The following is a 20,646-nucleotide window of genomic DNA, read 5'->3' as shown; positions in this document are numbered from 1 at the left end:
CTTCTTGACGCCAGTTTATTTTGCTCTTCAGATCAATGAGGCTCAATTGGGTCCAATGGGCCGCCAGGTGAATGATCACCTTCATTGTGGTCCGATGTGCATATTACTTCGGGCCTGCATCGCAGCAATCCTGATCCGTAAAAATGATTCTGATAAGAATTGTTTTTTTTTATTATGTTCTCCGGATGAGTTTTAGAAAATCAGAACATGTTTAATGAGTGCATAAAATTTCTGCTCCTGGAAACAATTTCTCTTCTCAATTTTTTCCATTTAAGTCAAATAATTATATGGTTACTTGGTGAAATTTCATCTTATATTTCGAATTAGCCATCAATCGGTGAGAGGTGTGGAGCCGCAACTTTGAGGGTGACTTAATCGTTACCTCCCACATAACACAAATCAAGCAATGATATGTCCACTCAAGGGGTCTAACACAAATGTATGAGCTCAATAATAGGATCCGGCAAGCCACAATGTTTTGGAAAGAACGCAAACGAAAAGGAAAACAACACAAGCATGAGGGCAGACAAACATGAGCATGAGGGCGACCCACACCTAGATCGGCAAGGTCGACTAGCAAGGGCCACCCTAGTCGGGCGGGGCCAAGAAGATGAGGAACAAAACTAAGTTGTGCAAAACTCACTAGAGTTGTATGACGAGGACGGCGGACGGCAATGGAGTTGGAGGGTCATAGGAGCGGCGCACGAGGGAGCGCACCGAGACCTCGTTCTATTTTCAATCGTGGGAAAGTGATGAGAGAATTGAAATGAAAAAGTGAAAGATGTAGAGCTTCAGCTTGTTTTGTATTTTCTGAAAAGTGATTCTTTGTTTTTTTAGAATCAACTTTTTCGAATTAGCCATCAATCGAGAATGACCTTGACCATATAGTCAGATACTTGATGTCAACGAATTGAAAGTTTGAGGATAGTATTCCATATCAAACAATATTTCCACGATCTAATTGAATATGTCAAATGTCCAGGAAGACGTTGAGCATTCAATAAAAGTTGAAGGGTCAAAAGCGTCACTACTCCAAATAAAGTATTCATCACCTTAGCGACCTTTTATATTGTTAACATCTATAATTAAAGAAGCCATCATAATTTATAGATTGCATTTAAGGTATCTCTCTCTAGGTGCAATGCTTGAGCAACATGTTACACTTATTATTATTGAAACATGGGCAGTATCAAATTAAACCTTCGACGCCCACCTTACCATATTTATATAGATTCGAGTCTGACCATGGACTTAAGTGGAGCGGCAATTACCGACACCTAGAGGTGTCAAATAAGTGGGTCGAATCGGGTTTGGACCGGGTCGAATATGATCCGACCCGTGTTGACCCGTCCGATTCGTTTTGATCCATATTTAATGACCCATACCCAACCCGACCCGTTTTAACCAATGTTATCAAAACACGCTAATATTATAGAAAAACTTATACAACTCATTTAACCTACTTTAATCTTTTCACATATATATGTTGCTTGGATAAAAACTTCACAACAAATTAAACAATAAAAAAATTAATAAACTAAATAAAAAAAATGTAAAAAATCTATAAATTGAAATGCTTATAAAACAATGGCTGACAAAATAGATTGCGGCCCATATATTTTTTTTTAATCCATTGTGACCCCATATTTAATGAGCCCAATTTCGTATGGGTAATTTGTTTTTTAAAAGCAGATATATATGTGTTTGATGAACTTAATCGACCGTTAAGCATGTTCGACCCGAATTTCTTAACTTGCTTTCCAAATCTCGGTTCTCGAAAATTCATGTCCCGGATAAAAATCACGCATCAAGCCCCGCCCCATCTTTAGGAGTTGTTAAAAATCAATCCAATCTGGTCATTAGACCACAATCTATGACAAGCAACAAGAACTCATTTGACATCAAATGCCCAACAACATGAACCACGAATTTATTTCACCAAGAAAAAAGAAAAACGCAAGATTAAGACAAACCCAACTCTGCTTGAATTGAATAAATCAGGTACTGTCTTTCAAAATTCTTCGAAGCAGAAACATCCTTTCTTTCAATTCTCTATTGGCAAATATTTACTTAAAAACAACAGCTTTCTCACCTTCTTCTTTCTCTGCACAATTTCTTTACTCCCTTTCTTCAACTATAACAGCAAAGACTACTATTACTAAACTTCTCCTCTAACAGAAAAGAGAGAAAAGTCGGGATGTATGTCTAACTTGCCAGCTAGTATTTGAGTTCTTCGGTCCTCTATAGTTGGCTTTTTTTTTTCCTGGCTGTCTATGTAACCATTGAAATTCCAGTCCCTGTTGCTGGTGCGAATGGGCTGTCAAGAAGATTGATTCTTTGGCTGCTACAAAGTGGAAAAAAAGAGAGAGAATAAACCGTACATGCTATAGAATTAGAATCAAATCAATCAAAATGACCAAGTTTTAAATTTGAGATCTGCAATAGTAAAGTCATGTAGTAATAAAAAAGAAAAGAATGCAACTTTCAGCAGTGTAGTTTTTCTTGGGCGTCTGTATTCAGCAGTATAGTTATCCCAGTATGTTTCAGCGTATCGGAGAATCATAGTAGATTTTTACCTATCCTGCATTTCATCCCAGGAAAAGCACCTGGGTTGATAAGATCTCTAAACTATAGTCAGTTCTCTTCTGTCAGCAAAAGACTAACCAAGACCATACCATAGTTTTCTACTACAACCACGAAAGATTGACACGACTTGCATATGAAATGGATCAAAAAGTAATGAGACGAGAGATACTTCATACATGCGATAACCATCGCGGAGTGACTAGTCTGCCCTTGACTCGACTTCACAAAATGCCTATGCACCAATACCAAATATGAAATCACGCACAATTCATTAAAACAACAAAATGTTAGATGAATACAAAATTTTAAAAGGAAAGTACCTAACGCAAGTAGTCTTGAAAGCCGACAATGAGAGACTCCGTAGAAGAATGTTTTCCTCTATATAAAAAAAATGAATCTTTATAGCATTACAATTGTTCTTATATACAATACAGGTGATATCCCTAGCATCTCAATAAATTAGGAAAAAACTATAATAAAGAAAAGAAAAAGAAAAAATCCCTAATTTATAGGAAATACAGCTCACGCCAACACTCCCCCTCAAGTGGGTGAGAAGATGTCTTCGATACCCATCTTGATGAGTGAGCTCTCAAACGCTCTACTTGACACGGCTTTGGTCAAAACATCGGCCAACCGATCTTCAGATTTGACAAAGGGCAACCGAATTATTTTAGCATCCAAGTTCTCCTTGACAAAGTGTCTATCAACTTCAACATGTTTGGTTCGATCATGCTAAACCGGGTTATGAGAGATAGCTATAGCAGCTTTATTATCACAAAACAACTTCATCCCGGACTCTGGTGGATACCCAAGTTCGGACAACAGCTTTTTAAGCCATAATAACTCACACAATCCCTTTGCTACTCCTCCGACTCCTGCCTCACCGGATAAGGCTACAACTTTTTGCTTTTTGCTTCTCCACGTTACCAAGTTACCTCCTACAAATGTGAGATAACTTGACGTGGACCTTCTATCTGTTGCGTTCCCCGCCCAATCCGCATCCGTATATCCTTCTACCGCAAGGTGACCATTCTTTGCAAACATTATCCCCCTCCCTGGAGCCGACTTTAAATATCGAAGGATACGATATACTGCATTCATATGTTCTTCACTAGGAGCATGCATAAATTGACTCACAACACTTACTGCATAAGCAATGTCCGGGCGAGTGTGAGATAAATAAATTAATCTTCATACTAACCTTTGATACCTCTCCTTATTAGTCGGCACTTGATCGGGATACTCTCCAAGTTTATGATTCTACACCATAGGAGTATCGGAGGGCTTACAACCCAACATTCCCACTTCTGCCAACAAATCAAGTACGTATTTTCTCCGTGACAAAAAAATTCCTTTCTTAGACCTAGCTACCTCAATACCTAAGAAATACTTCAGTCCTCCCAAGTCCTTCATCTCAAATTCTTCCGCCAACTTCTCTTGAAGCCTCGAAATTTCTTCAGTATCATCCCCCGTGATGATCATATCATCAACATATATTATCGGAGCAATCACCTTACCTTGGCTTTGCTTCAAAAATAAAGTGTGATCCGAATTGCTCTGGGAATAACCGTACTTTCTTATGGTTGAGCCGAACCGACCAAACCAGGCACGAGGTGACTGCTTCAAACCATATAACGATCTCTTCGATCTACAAACAACATTTGGCTTATCAATACACCCATATCCAGGTGGAACCTCCATGTAAATCTCTTCCTCCAAATCTCCATGAAGAAATGCATTCTTCACATCAAACCGATGCAATGGCCAATCCAGATTTGCAGCAAGTGACAGCAAAACCCGCACAGTATTCAATTTTGCAACCGGAGAGAAAGTCTCTTGATAATCCACACCATAAGTCTGTGTGTATCCTTTTGCGACCAATCGAGCCTTGTACCTCTCAATGGTACCATCCGCCTTGTGTTTAATGGTGAACACCCACTTACACCCCACTGCCTTCATTCCTTCCGGCAACTCTACAAGCCTCCAAGTTTGATTTTTTTTCTAATGCTTCCATCTCCTCCTTCATAGCTTGGACCCATTTTGGATCCTTCAAGGCCTCTCCCACCCCATTCGGAATTCGAACAGCTGATACATTTGACACAAAAGCCTTACAAAATTCCGACAATCTTCTTGTTGACACAAAATCAGCAATGGGATATGTAGACCTTCTTTCCTCCACATCCGGTGAGTACCGACTAGGAGGCTTGCCCCGGTTATGCCTGTCGGGGAGTTTATATCTAACAACCAAATCAGGATCATCAGAAACCTCAAGATCAGAAAGAGAGCTTACCTCGGGATCATTCTCAAGAGAGTGGTCGGCATCTGAAGAAGGGGCAATTTGTGAAGAAGCTGGTTGATTTTGCTCATTAGGTGTAGATATAAGCTGCTGGTCATCTCCACTTTCAACTAAACAACGATTACCCTCCCCTTCATCATCTACCATCGCCCCCTCCCCCTCATTGCCTGTCATCGAACCATGGCCTAGGTGCTCATTAAACCGCATCGATGGAACTTTCTGTGAGTTGGTTAATGGTCCAGCCCCACCCAGTTGCACCCTGGACTCCACATGTCCTCCCGACTCCACACCTTCCATGCCAATGTCCCACCAATTTTTCCTTTCACTATAATTTTCCCCACGAAAGGAACAATGAGGTGGAGAAAAATAGGACTCAGACTCCCGAAAAGTCACGTCCATGGTAACATGTGTCTTCTTGGTCGTTGGATCATAACAACAATACCCCTTTTGGTGAGCTCAGTAACCAATAAATACACATCGTACCGCACACGGGTCAAGTTTGGTGCGTTGGTTCTTGTGAAGATGCACAAAAGCCACACACCCAAACACTTTAGGAGGTATTGTCAAGACCGAAGGGAGAGGCACAAACTAGGATAGAGCTTGTAATGGAGTTTGAAATTGCAACACACGAGAGGGCATACGATTCATCAAGTGAACGGCTGTGACCACCACCGCATTCCAGAACCTTTTTGGAACATTACCGCCGACCGGAAGAGCTCTCACCGTCTCTAGAATGTGGCGATTCTTTCGTTCAGCCACACCGTTCTGCCGAGGAGTTTGAGTGCAAGAGGTCTCATGAATGAGACCATGTTCCTTAAAATAAGAGGTAAGGTGTTGATTGATATATTCTCCACCATTATCCGTGCGAAAAATCTGAATACGAGCTCCAAATTGAGTGGCAACCATTTTATGAAACATGCGGAATATGTTAGGAGCCTCATCTTTATGCTTCATCGGATACAACCATGTCATACGTGTGCAATCATCAACAAAGGTTATAAACCATCTCATTCCGGATATTGTAGTAATTGGAGATGCACCCACACATCGAATGAACCAAACAAAAAGGCTTGCTACTTTTATTAGAGCTCAAAGGAAAAGAAACACGGTGACTCTTTGCCATAATGCATGTTTCACATTGAAAAGCGGAATTCGATAAACCACGAAACAACTCAGGAAACAAATACTTCAAATATCTAAATGATGGATGCCCTAACCGACGGTGCCACAACCAAACATCATTCTCCTTACTAACGGAGTCGACCGGAAGTGTGATAGGCATAGCTAGAGCCGAGATCATCCACAATATATAGCCCCTCCTTCTTAGTACCACGCCCAATAATCTCCTTCGTGAGAATGTCCTGAAACAAACAGAAATCCGGGTACATAAGAATACGGCAATTCAACTCATCGGTAATTTGTCCAACGGACAATAAACGGTTGGACAAAGAGGGCACAAGTAATGTATGAGATAGAGAAATAGATGGCGTGAGAGCCACACTCCCAGCCCCGGTGACAGGATGGCGATGTCCATTAGCATTATACACACTGTCTCGCCGCGGTGAGGTATGGTTGACTAGATCATTGGGGTCGGGTGTCATGTGATCGGTGGGCGCCCGAGTCGATAATCCAACCATTGTTTCCACCATGACGAGTAGTGAAAAAAACAGAACCACAATTACCTTCAAGAGGAAAGGTGGAAGAATTAGTTGAAGGTACCATCGGAACTAAGGAAAGAGATGAACTCCCGGTCACTAAGGATGCCTGGCCCGAACTCTTGCCCGGTTCAGCTTCCGATTTATTCTTCTTCGCTTGAAAATCATCCCACCAATCCGGGAATCCATGTAGCTTAAAACAAGTGTCCCTAGTGTGTTTGGGATTGCCACGGTGAGAACGTACCACCGAGGCACCTAAGACTTGGCCTTAACAATGACGATCGAGCGCCCACCTCTACCCATCGAACCGCTCGCCATCAACTGCAGAGACGGGACTCCTCGATTGCCCCGTGAGACCATTGCTGTACCCGTAGGCAAACCATCGGCATTGGTCGACATCACGATTTGGCGCACATCTTCCCTACGGACGCGTGCATAGGCTTGCTCAACGGTGGGGAAAGGCTGCATTTGCAAGACATCTGCACGAACCTTGTCGAGACGATCATCAAGTCCATCCAGAAAAAGGTAAACCCTATCCTCTTGAACAGCATTATTATAGCGCTCAATATCTCGGGACACACCATAGGATTAGGCCTACGGAAATCAATTTCACGCCAAAGTCCTTGAAGATCGTTGTAGTATTTTTCGATTGGTCCTCCAACTTGCTTGAGTCGTGATACCCGGTGCTTTAAATCATACACCCGGGAAGTATCGGTGCCATCAAAAAAGGTGGTAGCTACGGAATCCCACACGGCTTTAGCGGTGGGGAATCTGATAAAATTGCCAATCAACGCCGGATCCATGGAATTGATGAGCCATCCTTTCACAATCGAGTCCTCGGTTTTCCACTTCCTAAAAACAGGATCTGTAGGCAAAGGCTGGGGAAGGTCTCCATTGATATACCCCAACTTGTCTTTGCTCGTGATGTACATCTCGACAACCCGAGACCATAAGCCATAGTTGGTTCCATCCAATTTAATCGCAATCTGAGATGAAGCCGAATCATTATGCGATGTTGGTGTGTCGCGACCCTCCTCGAATCGGGAAGTGAGAGGAAGAGGGCTAATGGGTCGCCCTTCCCGCCTGATTGCGTGTGGACCTTCGGAAGCGGGCCTCTCCCAAGGCCCATTACCCAAATCGCAACGGAGGATAAAATCGAGTCGACCTTCGGTGTGGTCTAGTGACATGTGCTACGTGTGCATGCCAAGGAGTCGCCACCAATCGTTTCGTGGAAGATACGATTGGAAACCCTATCGAATAGTTGGGAGTTTCTATTCGATTCTGCGAGAACCAGAGAAATGGGATCGGGGACTTAGTTACGTCAATTATCTTAATTGACGCCCTTTCGGTACCTAAGTTGATTGAATTTTCTAATCTCGAATTTCATGCAGATGAGTGGGGTACGAATCCTAAATCTAGGAGTTCATGCGGATGGGAGTGACTATCCTAGCAATCACAATCAATCGAAGTAAATGCGCAAATCAAGGAATCCATAACGTGCGGATAAATCGCATCAAATCGGCGTGGCATTCCTAGTATAGCCCTATTGGCTTAGAGAAGGGACATTTAAAGCATAGGAGGGGATCGGGAGTGATTTGGAAGCGATTCGCCCATGAGGGGCAAAATCATAATTTTGAGAAAATTTGGAGACGATTTGCCGAGAAGGGAAAAATCGTCATTTCAGAAGAGATTTGGAGTGAGAAATGTTGGAAATAGGATTGGCCACCTATACTGACCCATTTCCTAATTTCCAACATTTTTTTGGAATTTTCTGGAATTTTCTATGAATTTTTTGGGACAATTTGCCCTTAAGGGGTAAAACCGTCATTTTTGGAAAGATCGGGAGGAGAAATCTCAAAAATAGGATTGGCCAGTTGATTGTGGCCATTCCTCAATTTTTGAGAATTTTTGGAATTTTTTTGGGAATTTTCTACAATTTTTCCTAATTTTTTTTTCGATTTTTTAATGACTTTTAGATTTTTTTTTTTTTTTTTTCGGACCGGGTCAACCCGGTCAATGGACCGAGTCAACCCGGTCCACGGACCGGTCCGCCCGGTCCGGACCCACGTCCGGACCGGAATTCCCAAAACGGCGCCGTTCCAAAACAAAGCGCGCTCAAATATTTGAAAATTCCCGCCTAAAATAATTGACGCTTAAGATTGTGCCACGTGGCGCGACGACGACGGCCGGATCCGTTGACTGGAATCGACGGCTCAGATTAAAGGGAGACTTGATCTCCACCGCACATTTTAAATACCAAGATCAGCGGTTCAGATCAAAGGCAAAATCAAATCTCAACCGTTCGATCAAACTATTTTTTTTTATTTCTGAAAATGATTTTATTTATTACTTGAATTTCCGAAAATTTGATCCAACGATCGGAATGGTGACGCGTGGCCAAACCTGGGCCACGCGATCACAAAATATATTTTTTTTATTATTTTTTTTTCGAAAATTGGAATATATCTGAAAAAAATGAATTTTATTTTTCAAAAATTCGAGATTTCGACACGTGGCGTTCCTATGAGCCGTCGGATCATTTTTATTTTTTTTATTTTCGATTATACGAACTTGCCGACGTGGCAGCCACGTGGCCGCCACGTCGGCGACACCTGGACGTTGACCGCGTCAACTTTCGTTGACCGGTCAACGTATTCGCCGGAGAAGATGATCGGCGCCAGCGGACCTCGCCGGCGCCTCGCCGGAATTCGATTCCGACGCCTAAACCACCTCCAAACTTCGCGATTTTCCTCTCAAACGACTCCTCAACTATCCTATAACAACATACCTAAAGTTTAGCGCGAATGATTAGCCCGGACTAACCTAGACCGAGGTTGAACTTCCGGCCAAACCTGCAACTTCCGGTGAGCGAACATATATCGACTACCGATCATACAAACTGAGGCTTAAGCACATAATTCACATCCATAACAGCTCACGAAACTTACCTGATCATCCTCGCAGATTCAGAATCCTCCATTAGCGACTTCCAACACGAGACTCCGGCGAGGTGTAAACATAGGTTCGGATAGACGTTTTTTGACCAAATCAATGCATAAAAAGAAAGAATAAAGTGCAGGAAGTGTTTCGGATGCGACATGAAGTGTGTGAAATACGATTAAGCGAGCTTGCAGGTTTATAATCCAGATCGGTATTCATTTGTTCTCAGATGCATTCTATCGAACAAGTGTTCTACGACTATCGAAGCTGAATGTGATCCTATCCAGGACCAAATCACCCGAAACCAAGCCTACCACTGCACTTCTCTAACTCAGATTATCCAAAATAACATGTCAATCCAACTCAACGCAGGCGAAATCGATTGAAATCGTAAGTGTACAGTGCTCGCCGGAATACTAGCAGAGGGAATAGAACTCACATTTTACGTTGAAGGTGATTTGAGATGCGACGGCGATGAGCTCCCGATCCGAGATGCAACGATCACGAGCTCTCTCTTGATCTTCCACTCGCTCCTCGTTCCAGAACTCGCGTTCTCTTCTCTCAAGTTTTTTTTTCGCCTCTGCTGTGTTCTCCTCCCTTTTCTTTGAATCTCAATCCCCCTCCACTGTTGCGAGCACTTTTCTTTTTGTTCGTTTTTCCCGTGCTCTCCCCTAACTGCTCCTCCTTCTAGATCCTTCTCGAAGCCTCTTCGTCGACGATCACCGCTAAAAAAAACGGACTCCCGCCCTCTAACTTGCGCCGGTGAACCCTTTGGAGAAGATGATGAATAGTTCCGGGTCACCGGGTCGGATCCGCCCGACCCGGCAGACCCGGTTCGTGCAAAAAGGCAAAATTGAGGTAGTAATTAGCACTTTTTCGTAAAATTGATGCCAAAATTCATTTTCCCAACATGGATTCCCTTTGGAAATGTGGTTTCTATGAAAAGTACTCTACAAATTGAGTGAAAACCCCAAATGTTAGTTAGGATCCGAAAATGATTTTTTCAAAATTGGAACCCTTAATGAAAGAATTAGCATCAATTGAGCCTACCCTTAGATTCAAGAGGTCAAAAACTATAGGATAGGCGTCTTGGGGTTCCATGGGTGCCTCTTAGTGAGATTTAATTTTGAATTTGGCCTTCTAGGGACTAAAATGGAAGAATTTTTTGTGCAATTAAGTCCCTAATGCCAAAATTGAGCAAATTAACATGCAATTGGATCAAAATGTGAAATGTAATGCTAGAGAACCATGTCACAACCCTCAAAAGTAAAGAAAGAAAAATAAAATGACTCCGAATGGTATTTTCACGTCTAATTTGTGGGTGCATTTGTGAAGGAACACACAAATCCGAAGTGGAATTTTCAAACTTTAAGAAGTAAAAATGAAAAGGAAATTAAAAGAAAAATACTGACTATTTTTCTGTATTTTTGTGACCTCAAATGGTATTTTTCTTGATTTTTTTGGGTATTTTCTTATTTTCTGAAAAATATCAAAAAATGCGAAAAATATGAAAAATTATTTTTTGTTCAAAAATGGTTCCTTGAGCTTGGCCAAGGCTACCAAAGTTGATTTTACAATTTTCTAATTTTTTTTTTGAATTTTTTATGAATTTTCAAAAATAAATCAAAAAATGATTGATTAAAATCAGGTGTCAACATGGTGCTGGAGGAGGAGGAGGAGGAGTTTGGTTCTGAGTCAGAATCTGAGTCAATCTTGTGGTCAGATTCTCCAAAAACGCTTCCGTGGTCGAATTCCCCCCTTGATTTTGGTGGGGAATCACTTCTCTTCTAGGGTTTTCATCCGCCATGGATCCGATGTCGAGTGCGATCGGGTGAAACGAAGTCGGCCGACATGAGACAACGGCGCAGTGAAGAAAACGAGCGGGACCACCGTAATCGAGAATTAACGTACAGTACTCACAAGGAGCAAACCCTAGGCTCTGATACCATGTAGAAGAATGTTTTCCTCTATATAAAAAAAAATGAATCTTTACGGCATTACAATTGTTCTTATATACAATACGGGTGATATCCCTAGCATCTCAATAAATTAGGAAAAAACTATAATAAAGAAAAGAAAAAGGAAAAATCCCTAATTTATAGGAAATACATCTCACGCCAACGGACTCATCATCGAAATCTTCCTCAGGCAGAACGCCAAATAACCAATCTCTAGTGCACAACTCGGCCTCTACAATTTTCAGGCGAAAGAGAACTATGATATTTATTTAGAATGCATCATCCAATGCTAAAGGCCGGCTTTGAGGCAACGGAAGTGATAAGAATGCTCAATATATCATGTGCCATAAGAGACAACTCGGGATACCGTTGTGAATGAGCTTTCCAATAATCAAGGATATTGATATCCAGATATTTTTTTTATCAAGCCTATTCTCCTCCAAATACAAATCCAATTGTGACTTACTAGATTGTGAGCCAAAGTACTCACTCTTGAATGCATCATACTCATCAAGATCGTCCACGATGTCCTCGACAATTTCCTCAACTAAAATTTTACCTCAACTACTTGATGATGTAAAGCGATCACCTCTCGATGTAGATGTTACATATTCATCAAAAATCATATAGAGCTTTTCCCGAATGCTTCGTACAAACTCCACATGATCATCCATGTCCAACTTCGAATAGCAAAACTCTAACAAGTGTAACTTATAGTGAGGATCTAATATATCCGTAAAAGATAAGACAACACTATAACACTTCCAATATTTTTCAAACTTTTTTAGCATTGCCTTAGCCATAGTTTTAATAGCCACATCCTCACTACTACTTGCCTTTATCAAACGAAACTGGATCTGCCATACTCCATAGAAATATAAATTCCCCATGGGATATTTAACTTTATAGAAGAGAGGAGAAATATCATAAAAAGGTTGTAATAAGAATGCAATTTTCTTGGCTTTGACCTAATCCTTAGATGACGGGCAAGTGAGAAAGTTACTATCAATTAACTTCAAATGGGAAAATGCTTGTTTAAAGACCAAAGCACCTTCAAGCATTAGGTACGTAGAGTTACATCTAGTAGCCACATCTTGACGTACCTTTTTACCCATCTTCACGGATGATTGTGATATACATTCAGCAAATTTTACTATCCTCTCTTGTGTAGCTCTCACGTATTTCACAGATTCTCCGATATTTTGCAATGATCCATCAATCACCTTTAGACCTTATTGTACAATGAGATTCATAATATGTGCACTACAACGCACAAGAAAAAACTGACCACCACATTACAAAGACAATCCCATAAGTGTATTTTTTCAAATATCAATCATACTGTCATTGTATGAAGCATTATCTAATGTAATACTGAAAATCCTCCTCTCAATGCCCCCACTCTCTTAACAAAGTATGCAATTTTTCTAGTATGTTGCCACTATATGGAGGTGGCACATAGGAGAAGCACAAAACCTTCGCATGTAATTCCCAATTCTCGTCAATGTAATGGGCCATGATAGTCATATAATGATCAGTTGTAATAGAAGTCCACAAATCATAAGTCAAACATATTCTGCTTGAAAGTGACTAAATTTGATTTCAAGTTTCTCTTCTCTTTCTCATAAACTTTTATGACATCACTTCTTGCTGTATTTATTGATATGTGCTTCACATGGGGGTTGAGGTAACTAAGCAACTCTTTAGTAGCCTCATGATATACAAAAGAGTAGGTGTAATTGTGCTTGATTATTGCTTTTGCTAACTTCCCTCTAAACATGACTTGATCAAATCGTTTCGTGGAACCACCAACATCGGCCTCTCGATTGCGACAATTATCTAAATGACGCAACATACTTTGTTGTCCTATGGATAGCCATTTAAGTTTGTTCGCACCACTTACACTTGGCGTTTTCCTTGCCATCCTCATCCGTGAATCTTCGAATTCATACCATATAGTGGAAGTGAATCTCTTCAATCGTTTATAGCAAATAGGGTTATTTTCCTCATCCTCACGTGCTAATGATGCTAAGAATCTTTCGTCTGTACTGGTTACGATTCATCTTGGATCATTTTGCAAAGTTGAAAAAAACAAAATCTTTTGGATCCTTGTTAGATCTTGACATGTCAACTAATTAGTTAGAGAAAACATGAATTAGAACAAGTTGTAAAAACTGAAAGAAATATAACATCCACAATTTCCATTCCCTTTTAATTTTCAATTAAAGAAATCTTCCCAAACTATAGCCAGAAAAATATGCAGCATTTTATAAGCCTATGCCCTTCATTGATGGTAAGAATCTTTTTCTGACGCTAGGGACAAGGTAATTTACTGATAATCATGCATCTTAAGAAAGGGAGAACAACTAATGGGACCCAGACAAGGGTTAGTTGAAGTTGCAAAGTTGGAATGTTTTTTTTTTTTGGTTGTTTTGTGTGATTGGGGGTCAAACCAAAGCTGGAAATTAAACAGGTTCAAAATTTTCATGCAAAATTTGAATATGCAAATAGCAAGAATGCTTTTGAAAGGCAACATTTTATCAAGAGGATGTCCTCCTCATCTCTAATCTTGTCGACAGACAGAGTTGTAGGAAATTATGCAAGCATGCAACTCTTAACAAAAGACATTAAACTGGAACTTGAAAATTGTAAGAATTGTACTACTCAAAAGGCCTCTCGAATGGATCTAGTGGGTCCGACATCTCCAAAACAAACCCCTATGACCAAGAAATGCCTAAAATCAATTTCAGTCATCAAACTTTTTAACAATTGCAAATGAGAATGCCAAGTTCTAAAAAATCATGGAGGAATTAGATTACCTTTCCTAAATCTCTGCACAACTACATTGGCTCATCAACAAAGTTGGCTGAAATTAAGTTATGCAATTCAGTTCATTGTCAAGATACAGTGTGCATCGACTGACTTATTCAGGTGCTAGAAAATGTGAATCACTTGAAAGATCATGATAGAAAGTAAAGTAAATAGAGCATCAAAGTGGATTTCATATAGAGGCACATCCTCTCTCTCGACAAGGCGGCATCCTCATATAACAGAAGCTCCAGCAGCAAAACTCATCCACTTAGCCTGAAACTACGCTACATGAGTCGAAGTCACCCACCAATTCGCGTTTCACCCAAGGAAGCCGGGAAGCAGGCAGATCAACGCGATTATATTCTAGCATTTCCAGAGTTGCAATTGTAGAATCAATACAAACTTCCCCACTCAACAAGGGGTCGACGAATTCTTCCAAAAAAAATAACCAAAAAAGGGCGTCTAAAATCACTGGTTGACTTCAAGGAAGTAGGACGACGGCTTGCCTCTGGTGGGTGCAGAAGGGGAGGTGTCGGGGAAAGAGAAGGTGATTCGGGGGTTGACGACGGTGGCGATCGAACATGAATGGGGAAGGAGAGGATAAGGCAGAGGGGGCCAACCGGCGGAGGAGGCACGGCGCCACTTGTGCCCAGGCAAGAGGTGATGCGAAGCGGGTTGGGTGGGCCACCACTAGCTTGTTGCTTGTGTGGATGCATTTTGATGAGTCCCAAAATGGGTTTCATATAAGACCCATTTTCGATCCATATAAGATCCATTTTACATAAAATATGAGTTAGAAATAGATTATGGACCCATATTGGCACCACACGAATTAACCACCCGAACATGATTCTAAGGCTCAGTTTGTTTTGCGAAAAAAAATAAAGATTTAAAAAAAATTCCTAAAAATCTCTTGTATCGCCTACAAAAATGAATGTATCATCCATAAAAATATTTAGGCATAAATTATTATCAGTAATAAAAATATTTTTTTATTGACTAGCTATTTCGAATGATATATGCATATCATTTTCAGAAAAATGTTTTTTAAATTATTTATTTGTATAAAATAAAAAAAAATTGTAAATTACAGAGAGGAATTTGAATTTGTGCGATACGAATCGACACGTATTAAAGGAAATAGGCAAAAAAGAAGAAGAGGAAATGGAATGCATGGCGAAGAAGATTTTGAGAAGCTAACAATTTTGACAGAGCGGTACTTGCTTACTGTGACGCCAGTCGTTCAGTCCCCTGAAAGAGTCGCCAGATCTCTTCCTTCTCTCAAATCATTCCCAACTTACTTCGCCTGGAGCTCGGGATCGAAGAACCCTAGAAAGTTCTCTCCTCTTCCTTGTGCTTCACGCTCACTCTTTCGGATCGGTTCGTGCTTCGAACACGAGATTTCCACCCCTGTAATTTCTTCTCCACTCGATCGATTCTGGAATTCGCTGCGATGTTTCTTCTCCGTAGTTCGCAAGATTTTGTCGATCCCTAGATCTCTGCATTGCATGTTCGGTGTGTGGAGTCCCATGGGGAATCGGCTGTAATCGAGGCGCGCAGCTGCTTTGATTCGTTTTGAAGACAAGTGCATCGCGCGCTTTTCGTCTCCGTCTCTGCCATGGATAATCGTGGCGACGCCGACGCAACTCCATTCTTAAGGTCTCTCTCTCTCTCTCTCTCTCTCTCTCGTGTAAATCAGATATTTCTCTCTGCCGATTGATCTGTTGCTGCTTTCGGAATGAATCGAGCCATGCCTTTGACCTCCAGATCGTCTTCGCATCTGTTAAGAATTTGCTCCATTTTGAATTGATCACCCATTCGATTCACCCGATGCTGCTTCTGCCGTGGTTTTGCATTTTGAGTTGTTGCCTTTTCACCGGGTTCTATAGAATCGATCTGTGTTGGCTTTCCAAAAACAACTCGCTGTGTTAGTTTTGTGTGTTGATATGATGTCGCCTATTCGATGCATTGCATGGTACGTCCTTCGTCATTGCTTGTTTCAGGCTTGGAGTTTTAGCTGTCATTGAGATGATTTCCGGCAATACCTTTGTGCTTGCTTGTCCTCGCGAATCTTGTAATTCAAGTTGGAGTGATCATCTGGAGTTAATGATATCCCATGACCCTTTCCTGTATTTAGAAAAAAAAAAATCGTAAACTGTCTTGAGTTTTGGTACCTTTGAGCAATGTCTCACGTTAACTCCTTGTGAATATGTCAATGCAGTATTTTTGCTGCATTCTCTTATGGGATTGCTTCAATGGCCATGGTCTTCATTAATAAGGCAGTTCTAATGCAATATGCGCACTCGATGACCCTTCTTACTTTACAGGTAATTCTTGAAAGGGAGTTTCAGCACATTTGTAATTTCTTTTTGTGATGGACAACGTTGTAACTTTCTAATTTGTGGTGCCTCAGCAATTGGCTACAACATTGCTTATTCACTTCGGAAGAGTCACAGGATACACAAAAGCACGAGGATTGAACTTGGAAACTGCGAAAAAGCTCCTCCTGGTGTCACTATTTTATAATGCAAATGTTGCATTTGCTCTAGCAAGTTTGAAAGGAGTTAATATCCCTATGTATATTGCAATAAAGAGACTGACACCGCTCGCTGTACTGATAGCTGGATTTTTTCGGGGAAAGGGAACTCCTGCTACACAGGTGTGGTTTTTCAGTTTTGGGCTTGAACAGTTTGGCATTTGCCTTTTCAACCTATATTTAAGTGCTTTAATGCTTTAACTGGGCCTCTTGTGTCATAATTCAGGTTACTCTCTCTGTTCTTTTGATTGCTGCTGGATGTCTCATTGCAGCCATCGGAGACTTTTCTTTTGATCTTTATGGATATAGCATGGCTTTCACTTCTGTGTTTTTCCAGGTTTGAAATTGAGTTTCCATCTTTATAAGGCTATCTCGATACTCTTATTTTGCTTTAGATCTCAGAATCAGAAAAGGGATGATGTTCAATTTTATAAAGATGTGTTTGAATACATTCATTTGGGAATTTGAGCCCATTAATGACAACTTATACTTAATGCAGACTATGTACCTTGTGTTAGTGGAGAGGTCTGGTGCAGAAGATGGACTTTCATCTGTCGAGATAATGTTTTACAACAGTTTTCTCTCTCTTCCAGTCCTGCTTTTTCTTATCATTGCCACTGGGGAGTTTCCAAGTTCCCTATCGTTGTTGATTGCAAAGGTTAGGACCTCCTCATTTCTTTCTCTTTGCTTTTCCCTTGCCTCGCTCTTTTATCTCGAATTCACTTTATTTTAGCAGAACGTGGCTGTATCCTGAATTAATTTAGCTACATTTCGAGTCTGACAAATTAGAAGTAATCAAGGTTCTAGACACTGGTGGCCTTCTAATGTGCATAGTGCACAAGAATTTAACGTGCATAGTTCACAAATCCTTAATTTTGCAAACCATCTCCTTCATCGTGCAATGTTTTAAATTTATTTCCTAAACTTCTCTGAATCTCTAAACATTGTCTCTCCACAATTTCTTTTTCACATACACATGCATGTGCTGTTTGGCTAGATGTGAGAAAACAAACGTGTGTAATGAAGACATTATGTGAAGCAAGTGGAAGGAAAATGAGGAGCAAGTCTCGGAAAGACTTCCAACGAAAATTAAAAGCGCAATCTATGCAAGTGTATTCTAGATATGTTGATGAAACTAATATCTCATTTCCATATTTATCACTATTGAGATGGTTATCTAGGTGACTTAATGGGAACTACCTCTATGAGGATTGTGATTGCTTTGACTAATGGAACTATTTGTCTTACAAACAGAGTAATTCGCTATCATTTTTTATGCTGGTCGTTCTTTCACTTATCATGGGGATTGTTCTCAACTTCACCATGTTCTTGTGTACAATTGTCAACTCTGCCCTCACAACAACAATAGTTGGAGTCCTCAAAGGTGTTGGTTCCACGGTATGTAAAACATCTTTGGTTCCAATGCTATTATTTGATGAAAAGAAATTCTTCACTTTTACATTTTCTTCCTTCCAATTTAATAGAATTCCTACCCCTGATATAAGTTTGCTTATGCACGATATAAAGAATTTACTTTTTATTGCAGACTCTTGGTTTTGTCTTGCTGGGTGGTGTGCAAGTACATGCCCTAAATGTGACTGGCTTGATGATTAACACCGCTGGGGGTGTGTGGTACTCCTATGCGAAATATCAGCAAAAGAAGGGCAAGCAACTAAAGACGATGACAGATCTTGAGGCCCACAAAAAATAGATACGACTACAAAAGAGATGTCAAGTCTGGAAGTCTGCAGCCAGACATCAACTTCTGTGTCCAGTGTCAACCTAGGGATCCTTTTTAATGGCATGCTTTTAGTACAAGAGGTCCAACTAGCAATTGTATGTATTTGTCACCGTGCTGTTGCTTTGCAGAATCGACCTGGGAGCTTGCACACAGAACGCCGTTAGTGGCAACTATGATTTGATTGCAGCGTACTATCATGATGCATTATGCCCGGTGCATATAAAAAGGTGGTGCATCTACTACACTCCGTCATTCTGCTTAGGTTCGTTTCCAGAGCACCCATGTGAGTCAGTCTAGGCTACTGATTATTGTTTCTTTTTTTTAATTGTCTTGATTTGCAGTGGTCTTGCTTTTGTTGTTCAGTGTTGTTGGTTTGAAGCATCCATTTCATAGAAAATGGGTTAAGAGTACCCCAAGTTGACTGGACACTTTAGATAATCAGTTGGCTAGGGTAACTGGGTGTGAAAGCTCTCCTGGGGAAGGCAGGCAATACACGAGGCATGTCATGTAAGCCTGTTTCTGCTTATTGGGACCCATCATGCTTACTGTGAAGATCAAGGAACCTGGTCTGAATCAAATGTTGAAGCTCAGTTCATCCGCAGCTTATCAGTCATAAATTTTCCTACAGCCAGATAGTGAGCTCGTCAGTCGCTCGATGCTTAGCCGTAAGTATGAAATGCAATGTTTAACTAGACTATGTTTTATTCCTGCATATTAGGGAGGGGTGATGTTAGTGATGCAGATAGTGAGCTCGTCATTCGAAAGTAGAGGCCTTAAATTTTGTTTTTAAGTTATACGAGTAGAACGTTGTAGCTGTTTGGGGGAAAAAGTCGAAAAAGCACATTGACAGGACAGCAGCATATTATTAAAAAAATTGGCGCTGTCGTGACGCGACACAGAAAACGAGTGATTTGTGCTCAAATTTTGCGGACCCATTAAACAAAGACAAGCTAAGCCCAAAAGACTAGGTAGCTCGGCCCACCAAGGCACGAAGTAGCAATCCGGTCAAAATTCGATCAGTACAGACCCGCGAAGGACTAAGGACAAGCAAGCGCGGGCCGCATGACCGCCAAAACAGTGACTTGGGCCGCAAATGGCCCAAACCGTGTCTATTTAGCCCAAAGACTTGCAGTCGATCTTACCTAAATATGATATTGTTGGGCCCGAGATGGCTCAGATATAAGGGTACATTCAGGCCCCATATAACAGGCCCAAAGCGAGAAAAGGTTTCAGGAAGGCCCAATAAGCCCCAGAAGAATGCTCGCCCGGACCACTAACCCAAGATAGTAATTAGGGCCAAAATGGGCCTGCCCAGGCCCACCAAGCCAATGACCCAGCCCACCTAGACTCAATAAATGGGCTCCAGCAGTCCAGCCATTATTAGTCCAAGTTTTGGCAAGCCCAGATTGGGCCCAAGGCAGGCCTCGAAGGCCCTATCTGGGCCAACGTTTGCATTCATCTAGGCCCAATGTTGCACATGGGAGATGGGCTGTATCTGAGTCTTTTAGGGCCGATCTGGAGCCAAACTTGGGCCCAATGAGGCCCAGGTTGGGATTGATCTGGGCAAGATGTTGGGCCTTCTCAGGATTTGGAAAATGGGCCTTCAATGGGGTGGACCCATTCTTTTTGGAATTTGGGCCTAAGGTCGAGTTTTCTGGCCCATGTTTCGGCTTACCTAGGCCCAGTTTTGGGCTGAAATGTGCCCGAACTTCGGCCACATTGGGTCCATTTAAGGCCCAACCATGGCTGGTCCTCAAGTGGGTCCTAATTGGGCCTCAGTTTAGGCATATGTGGACCCATATTGAACCTTTGCTCGGCTCAAATTGTGGGCCCACTAAGACAAAAAATGCAGTCACCCCAACCACCAAGGCCGAGAATAGCAAGTGCACCAGAACTGTGACAATGCAGGCCCACTAAGCCAGAAGACATGATAGCCCAATCAACAAGGCCCAATAAGCTGCTGGGCCCATTACACCAAAGTCATGCTGCCCAGCCAACCTAGACCCTACTAGCATCTGTCGCGGGCAGACCGATATTTTCTCCACGGCCACAAGGACGGGGCCCAACAACAGAAAACTAATGGCATGACCAGATATGGATACATGATACGACACATGGCAGAA

The 20,646-nt window shown here is 41.4% G+C and overlaps 1 protein-coding gene across 1 annotated transcript; it reads left to right on the top strand.

The window, feature by feature from the left end:
* The first annotated feature begins 15,505 nt into the window (after positions 1-15,505).
* LOC115729630 (UDP-galactose/UDP-glucose transporter 7) lies at positions 15,506-19,124 on the top strand. Its single transcript, XM_030660240.2, has 7 exons — positions 15,506-15,905; positions 16,468-16,573; positions 16,660-16,905; positions 17,009-17,119; positions 17,282-17,440; positions 18,037-18,180; positions 18,329-19,124. The coding sequence occupies exons 1-7, from the start codon at positions 15,865-15,867 to the stop codon at positions 18,491-18,493; spliced, it is 972 nt and encodes a 323-aa protein (XP_030516100.2). The 5' UTR covers positions 15,506-15,864; the 3' UTR covers positions 18,494-19,124.
* Positions 19,125-20,646: the final 1,522 nt, after the last annotated feature.

The sequence above is a fragment of the Rhodamnia argentea genome, chromosome 4, assembly GCF_020921035.1.
Source record: "Rhodamnia argentea isolate NSW1041297 chromosome 4, ASM2092103v1, whole genome shotgun sequence".
Lineage (NCBI taxonomy): Eukaryota > Viridiplantae > Streptophyta > Magnoliopsida > Myrtales > Myrtaceae > Rhodamnia > Rhodamnia argentea.
Note: the sequence above shows the minus strand (reverse complement) of the source record. Positions and strands in the feature narration are given on the sequence as shown.

What these genes read in the sequence shown, in the direction of transcription:
- LOC115729630 (XM_030660240.2), top strand. Translation starts at nt 15,865, where the DNA reads ATGGATAATCGTGGCGACGCCGACGCAACTCCATTCTTAAG. An exon ending in AGGGAACTCCTGCTACACAG is followed by an intron (nt 16,906 to 17,008) that starts GTGTGGTTTTTC and finishes GTCATAATTCAG; the next exon opens with GTTACTCTCTCTGTTCTTTT. An exon ending in TCACTTCTGTGTTTTTCCAG is followed by an intron (nt 17,120 to 17,281) that starts GTTTGAAATTGA and finishes TACTTAATGCAG; the next exon opens with ACTATGTACCTTGTGTTAGT.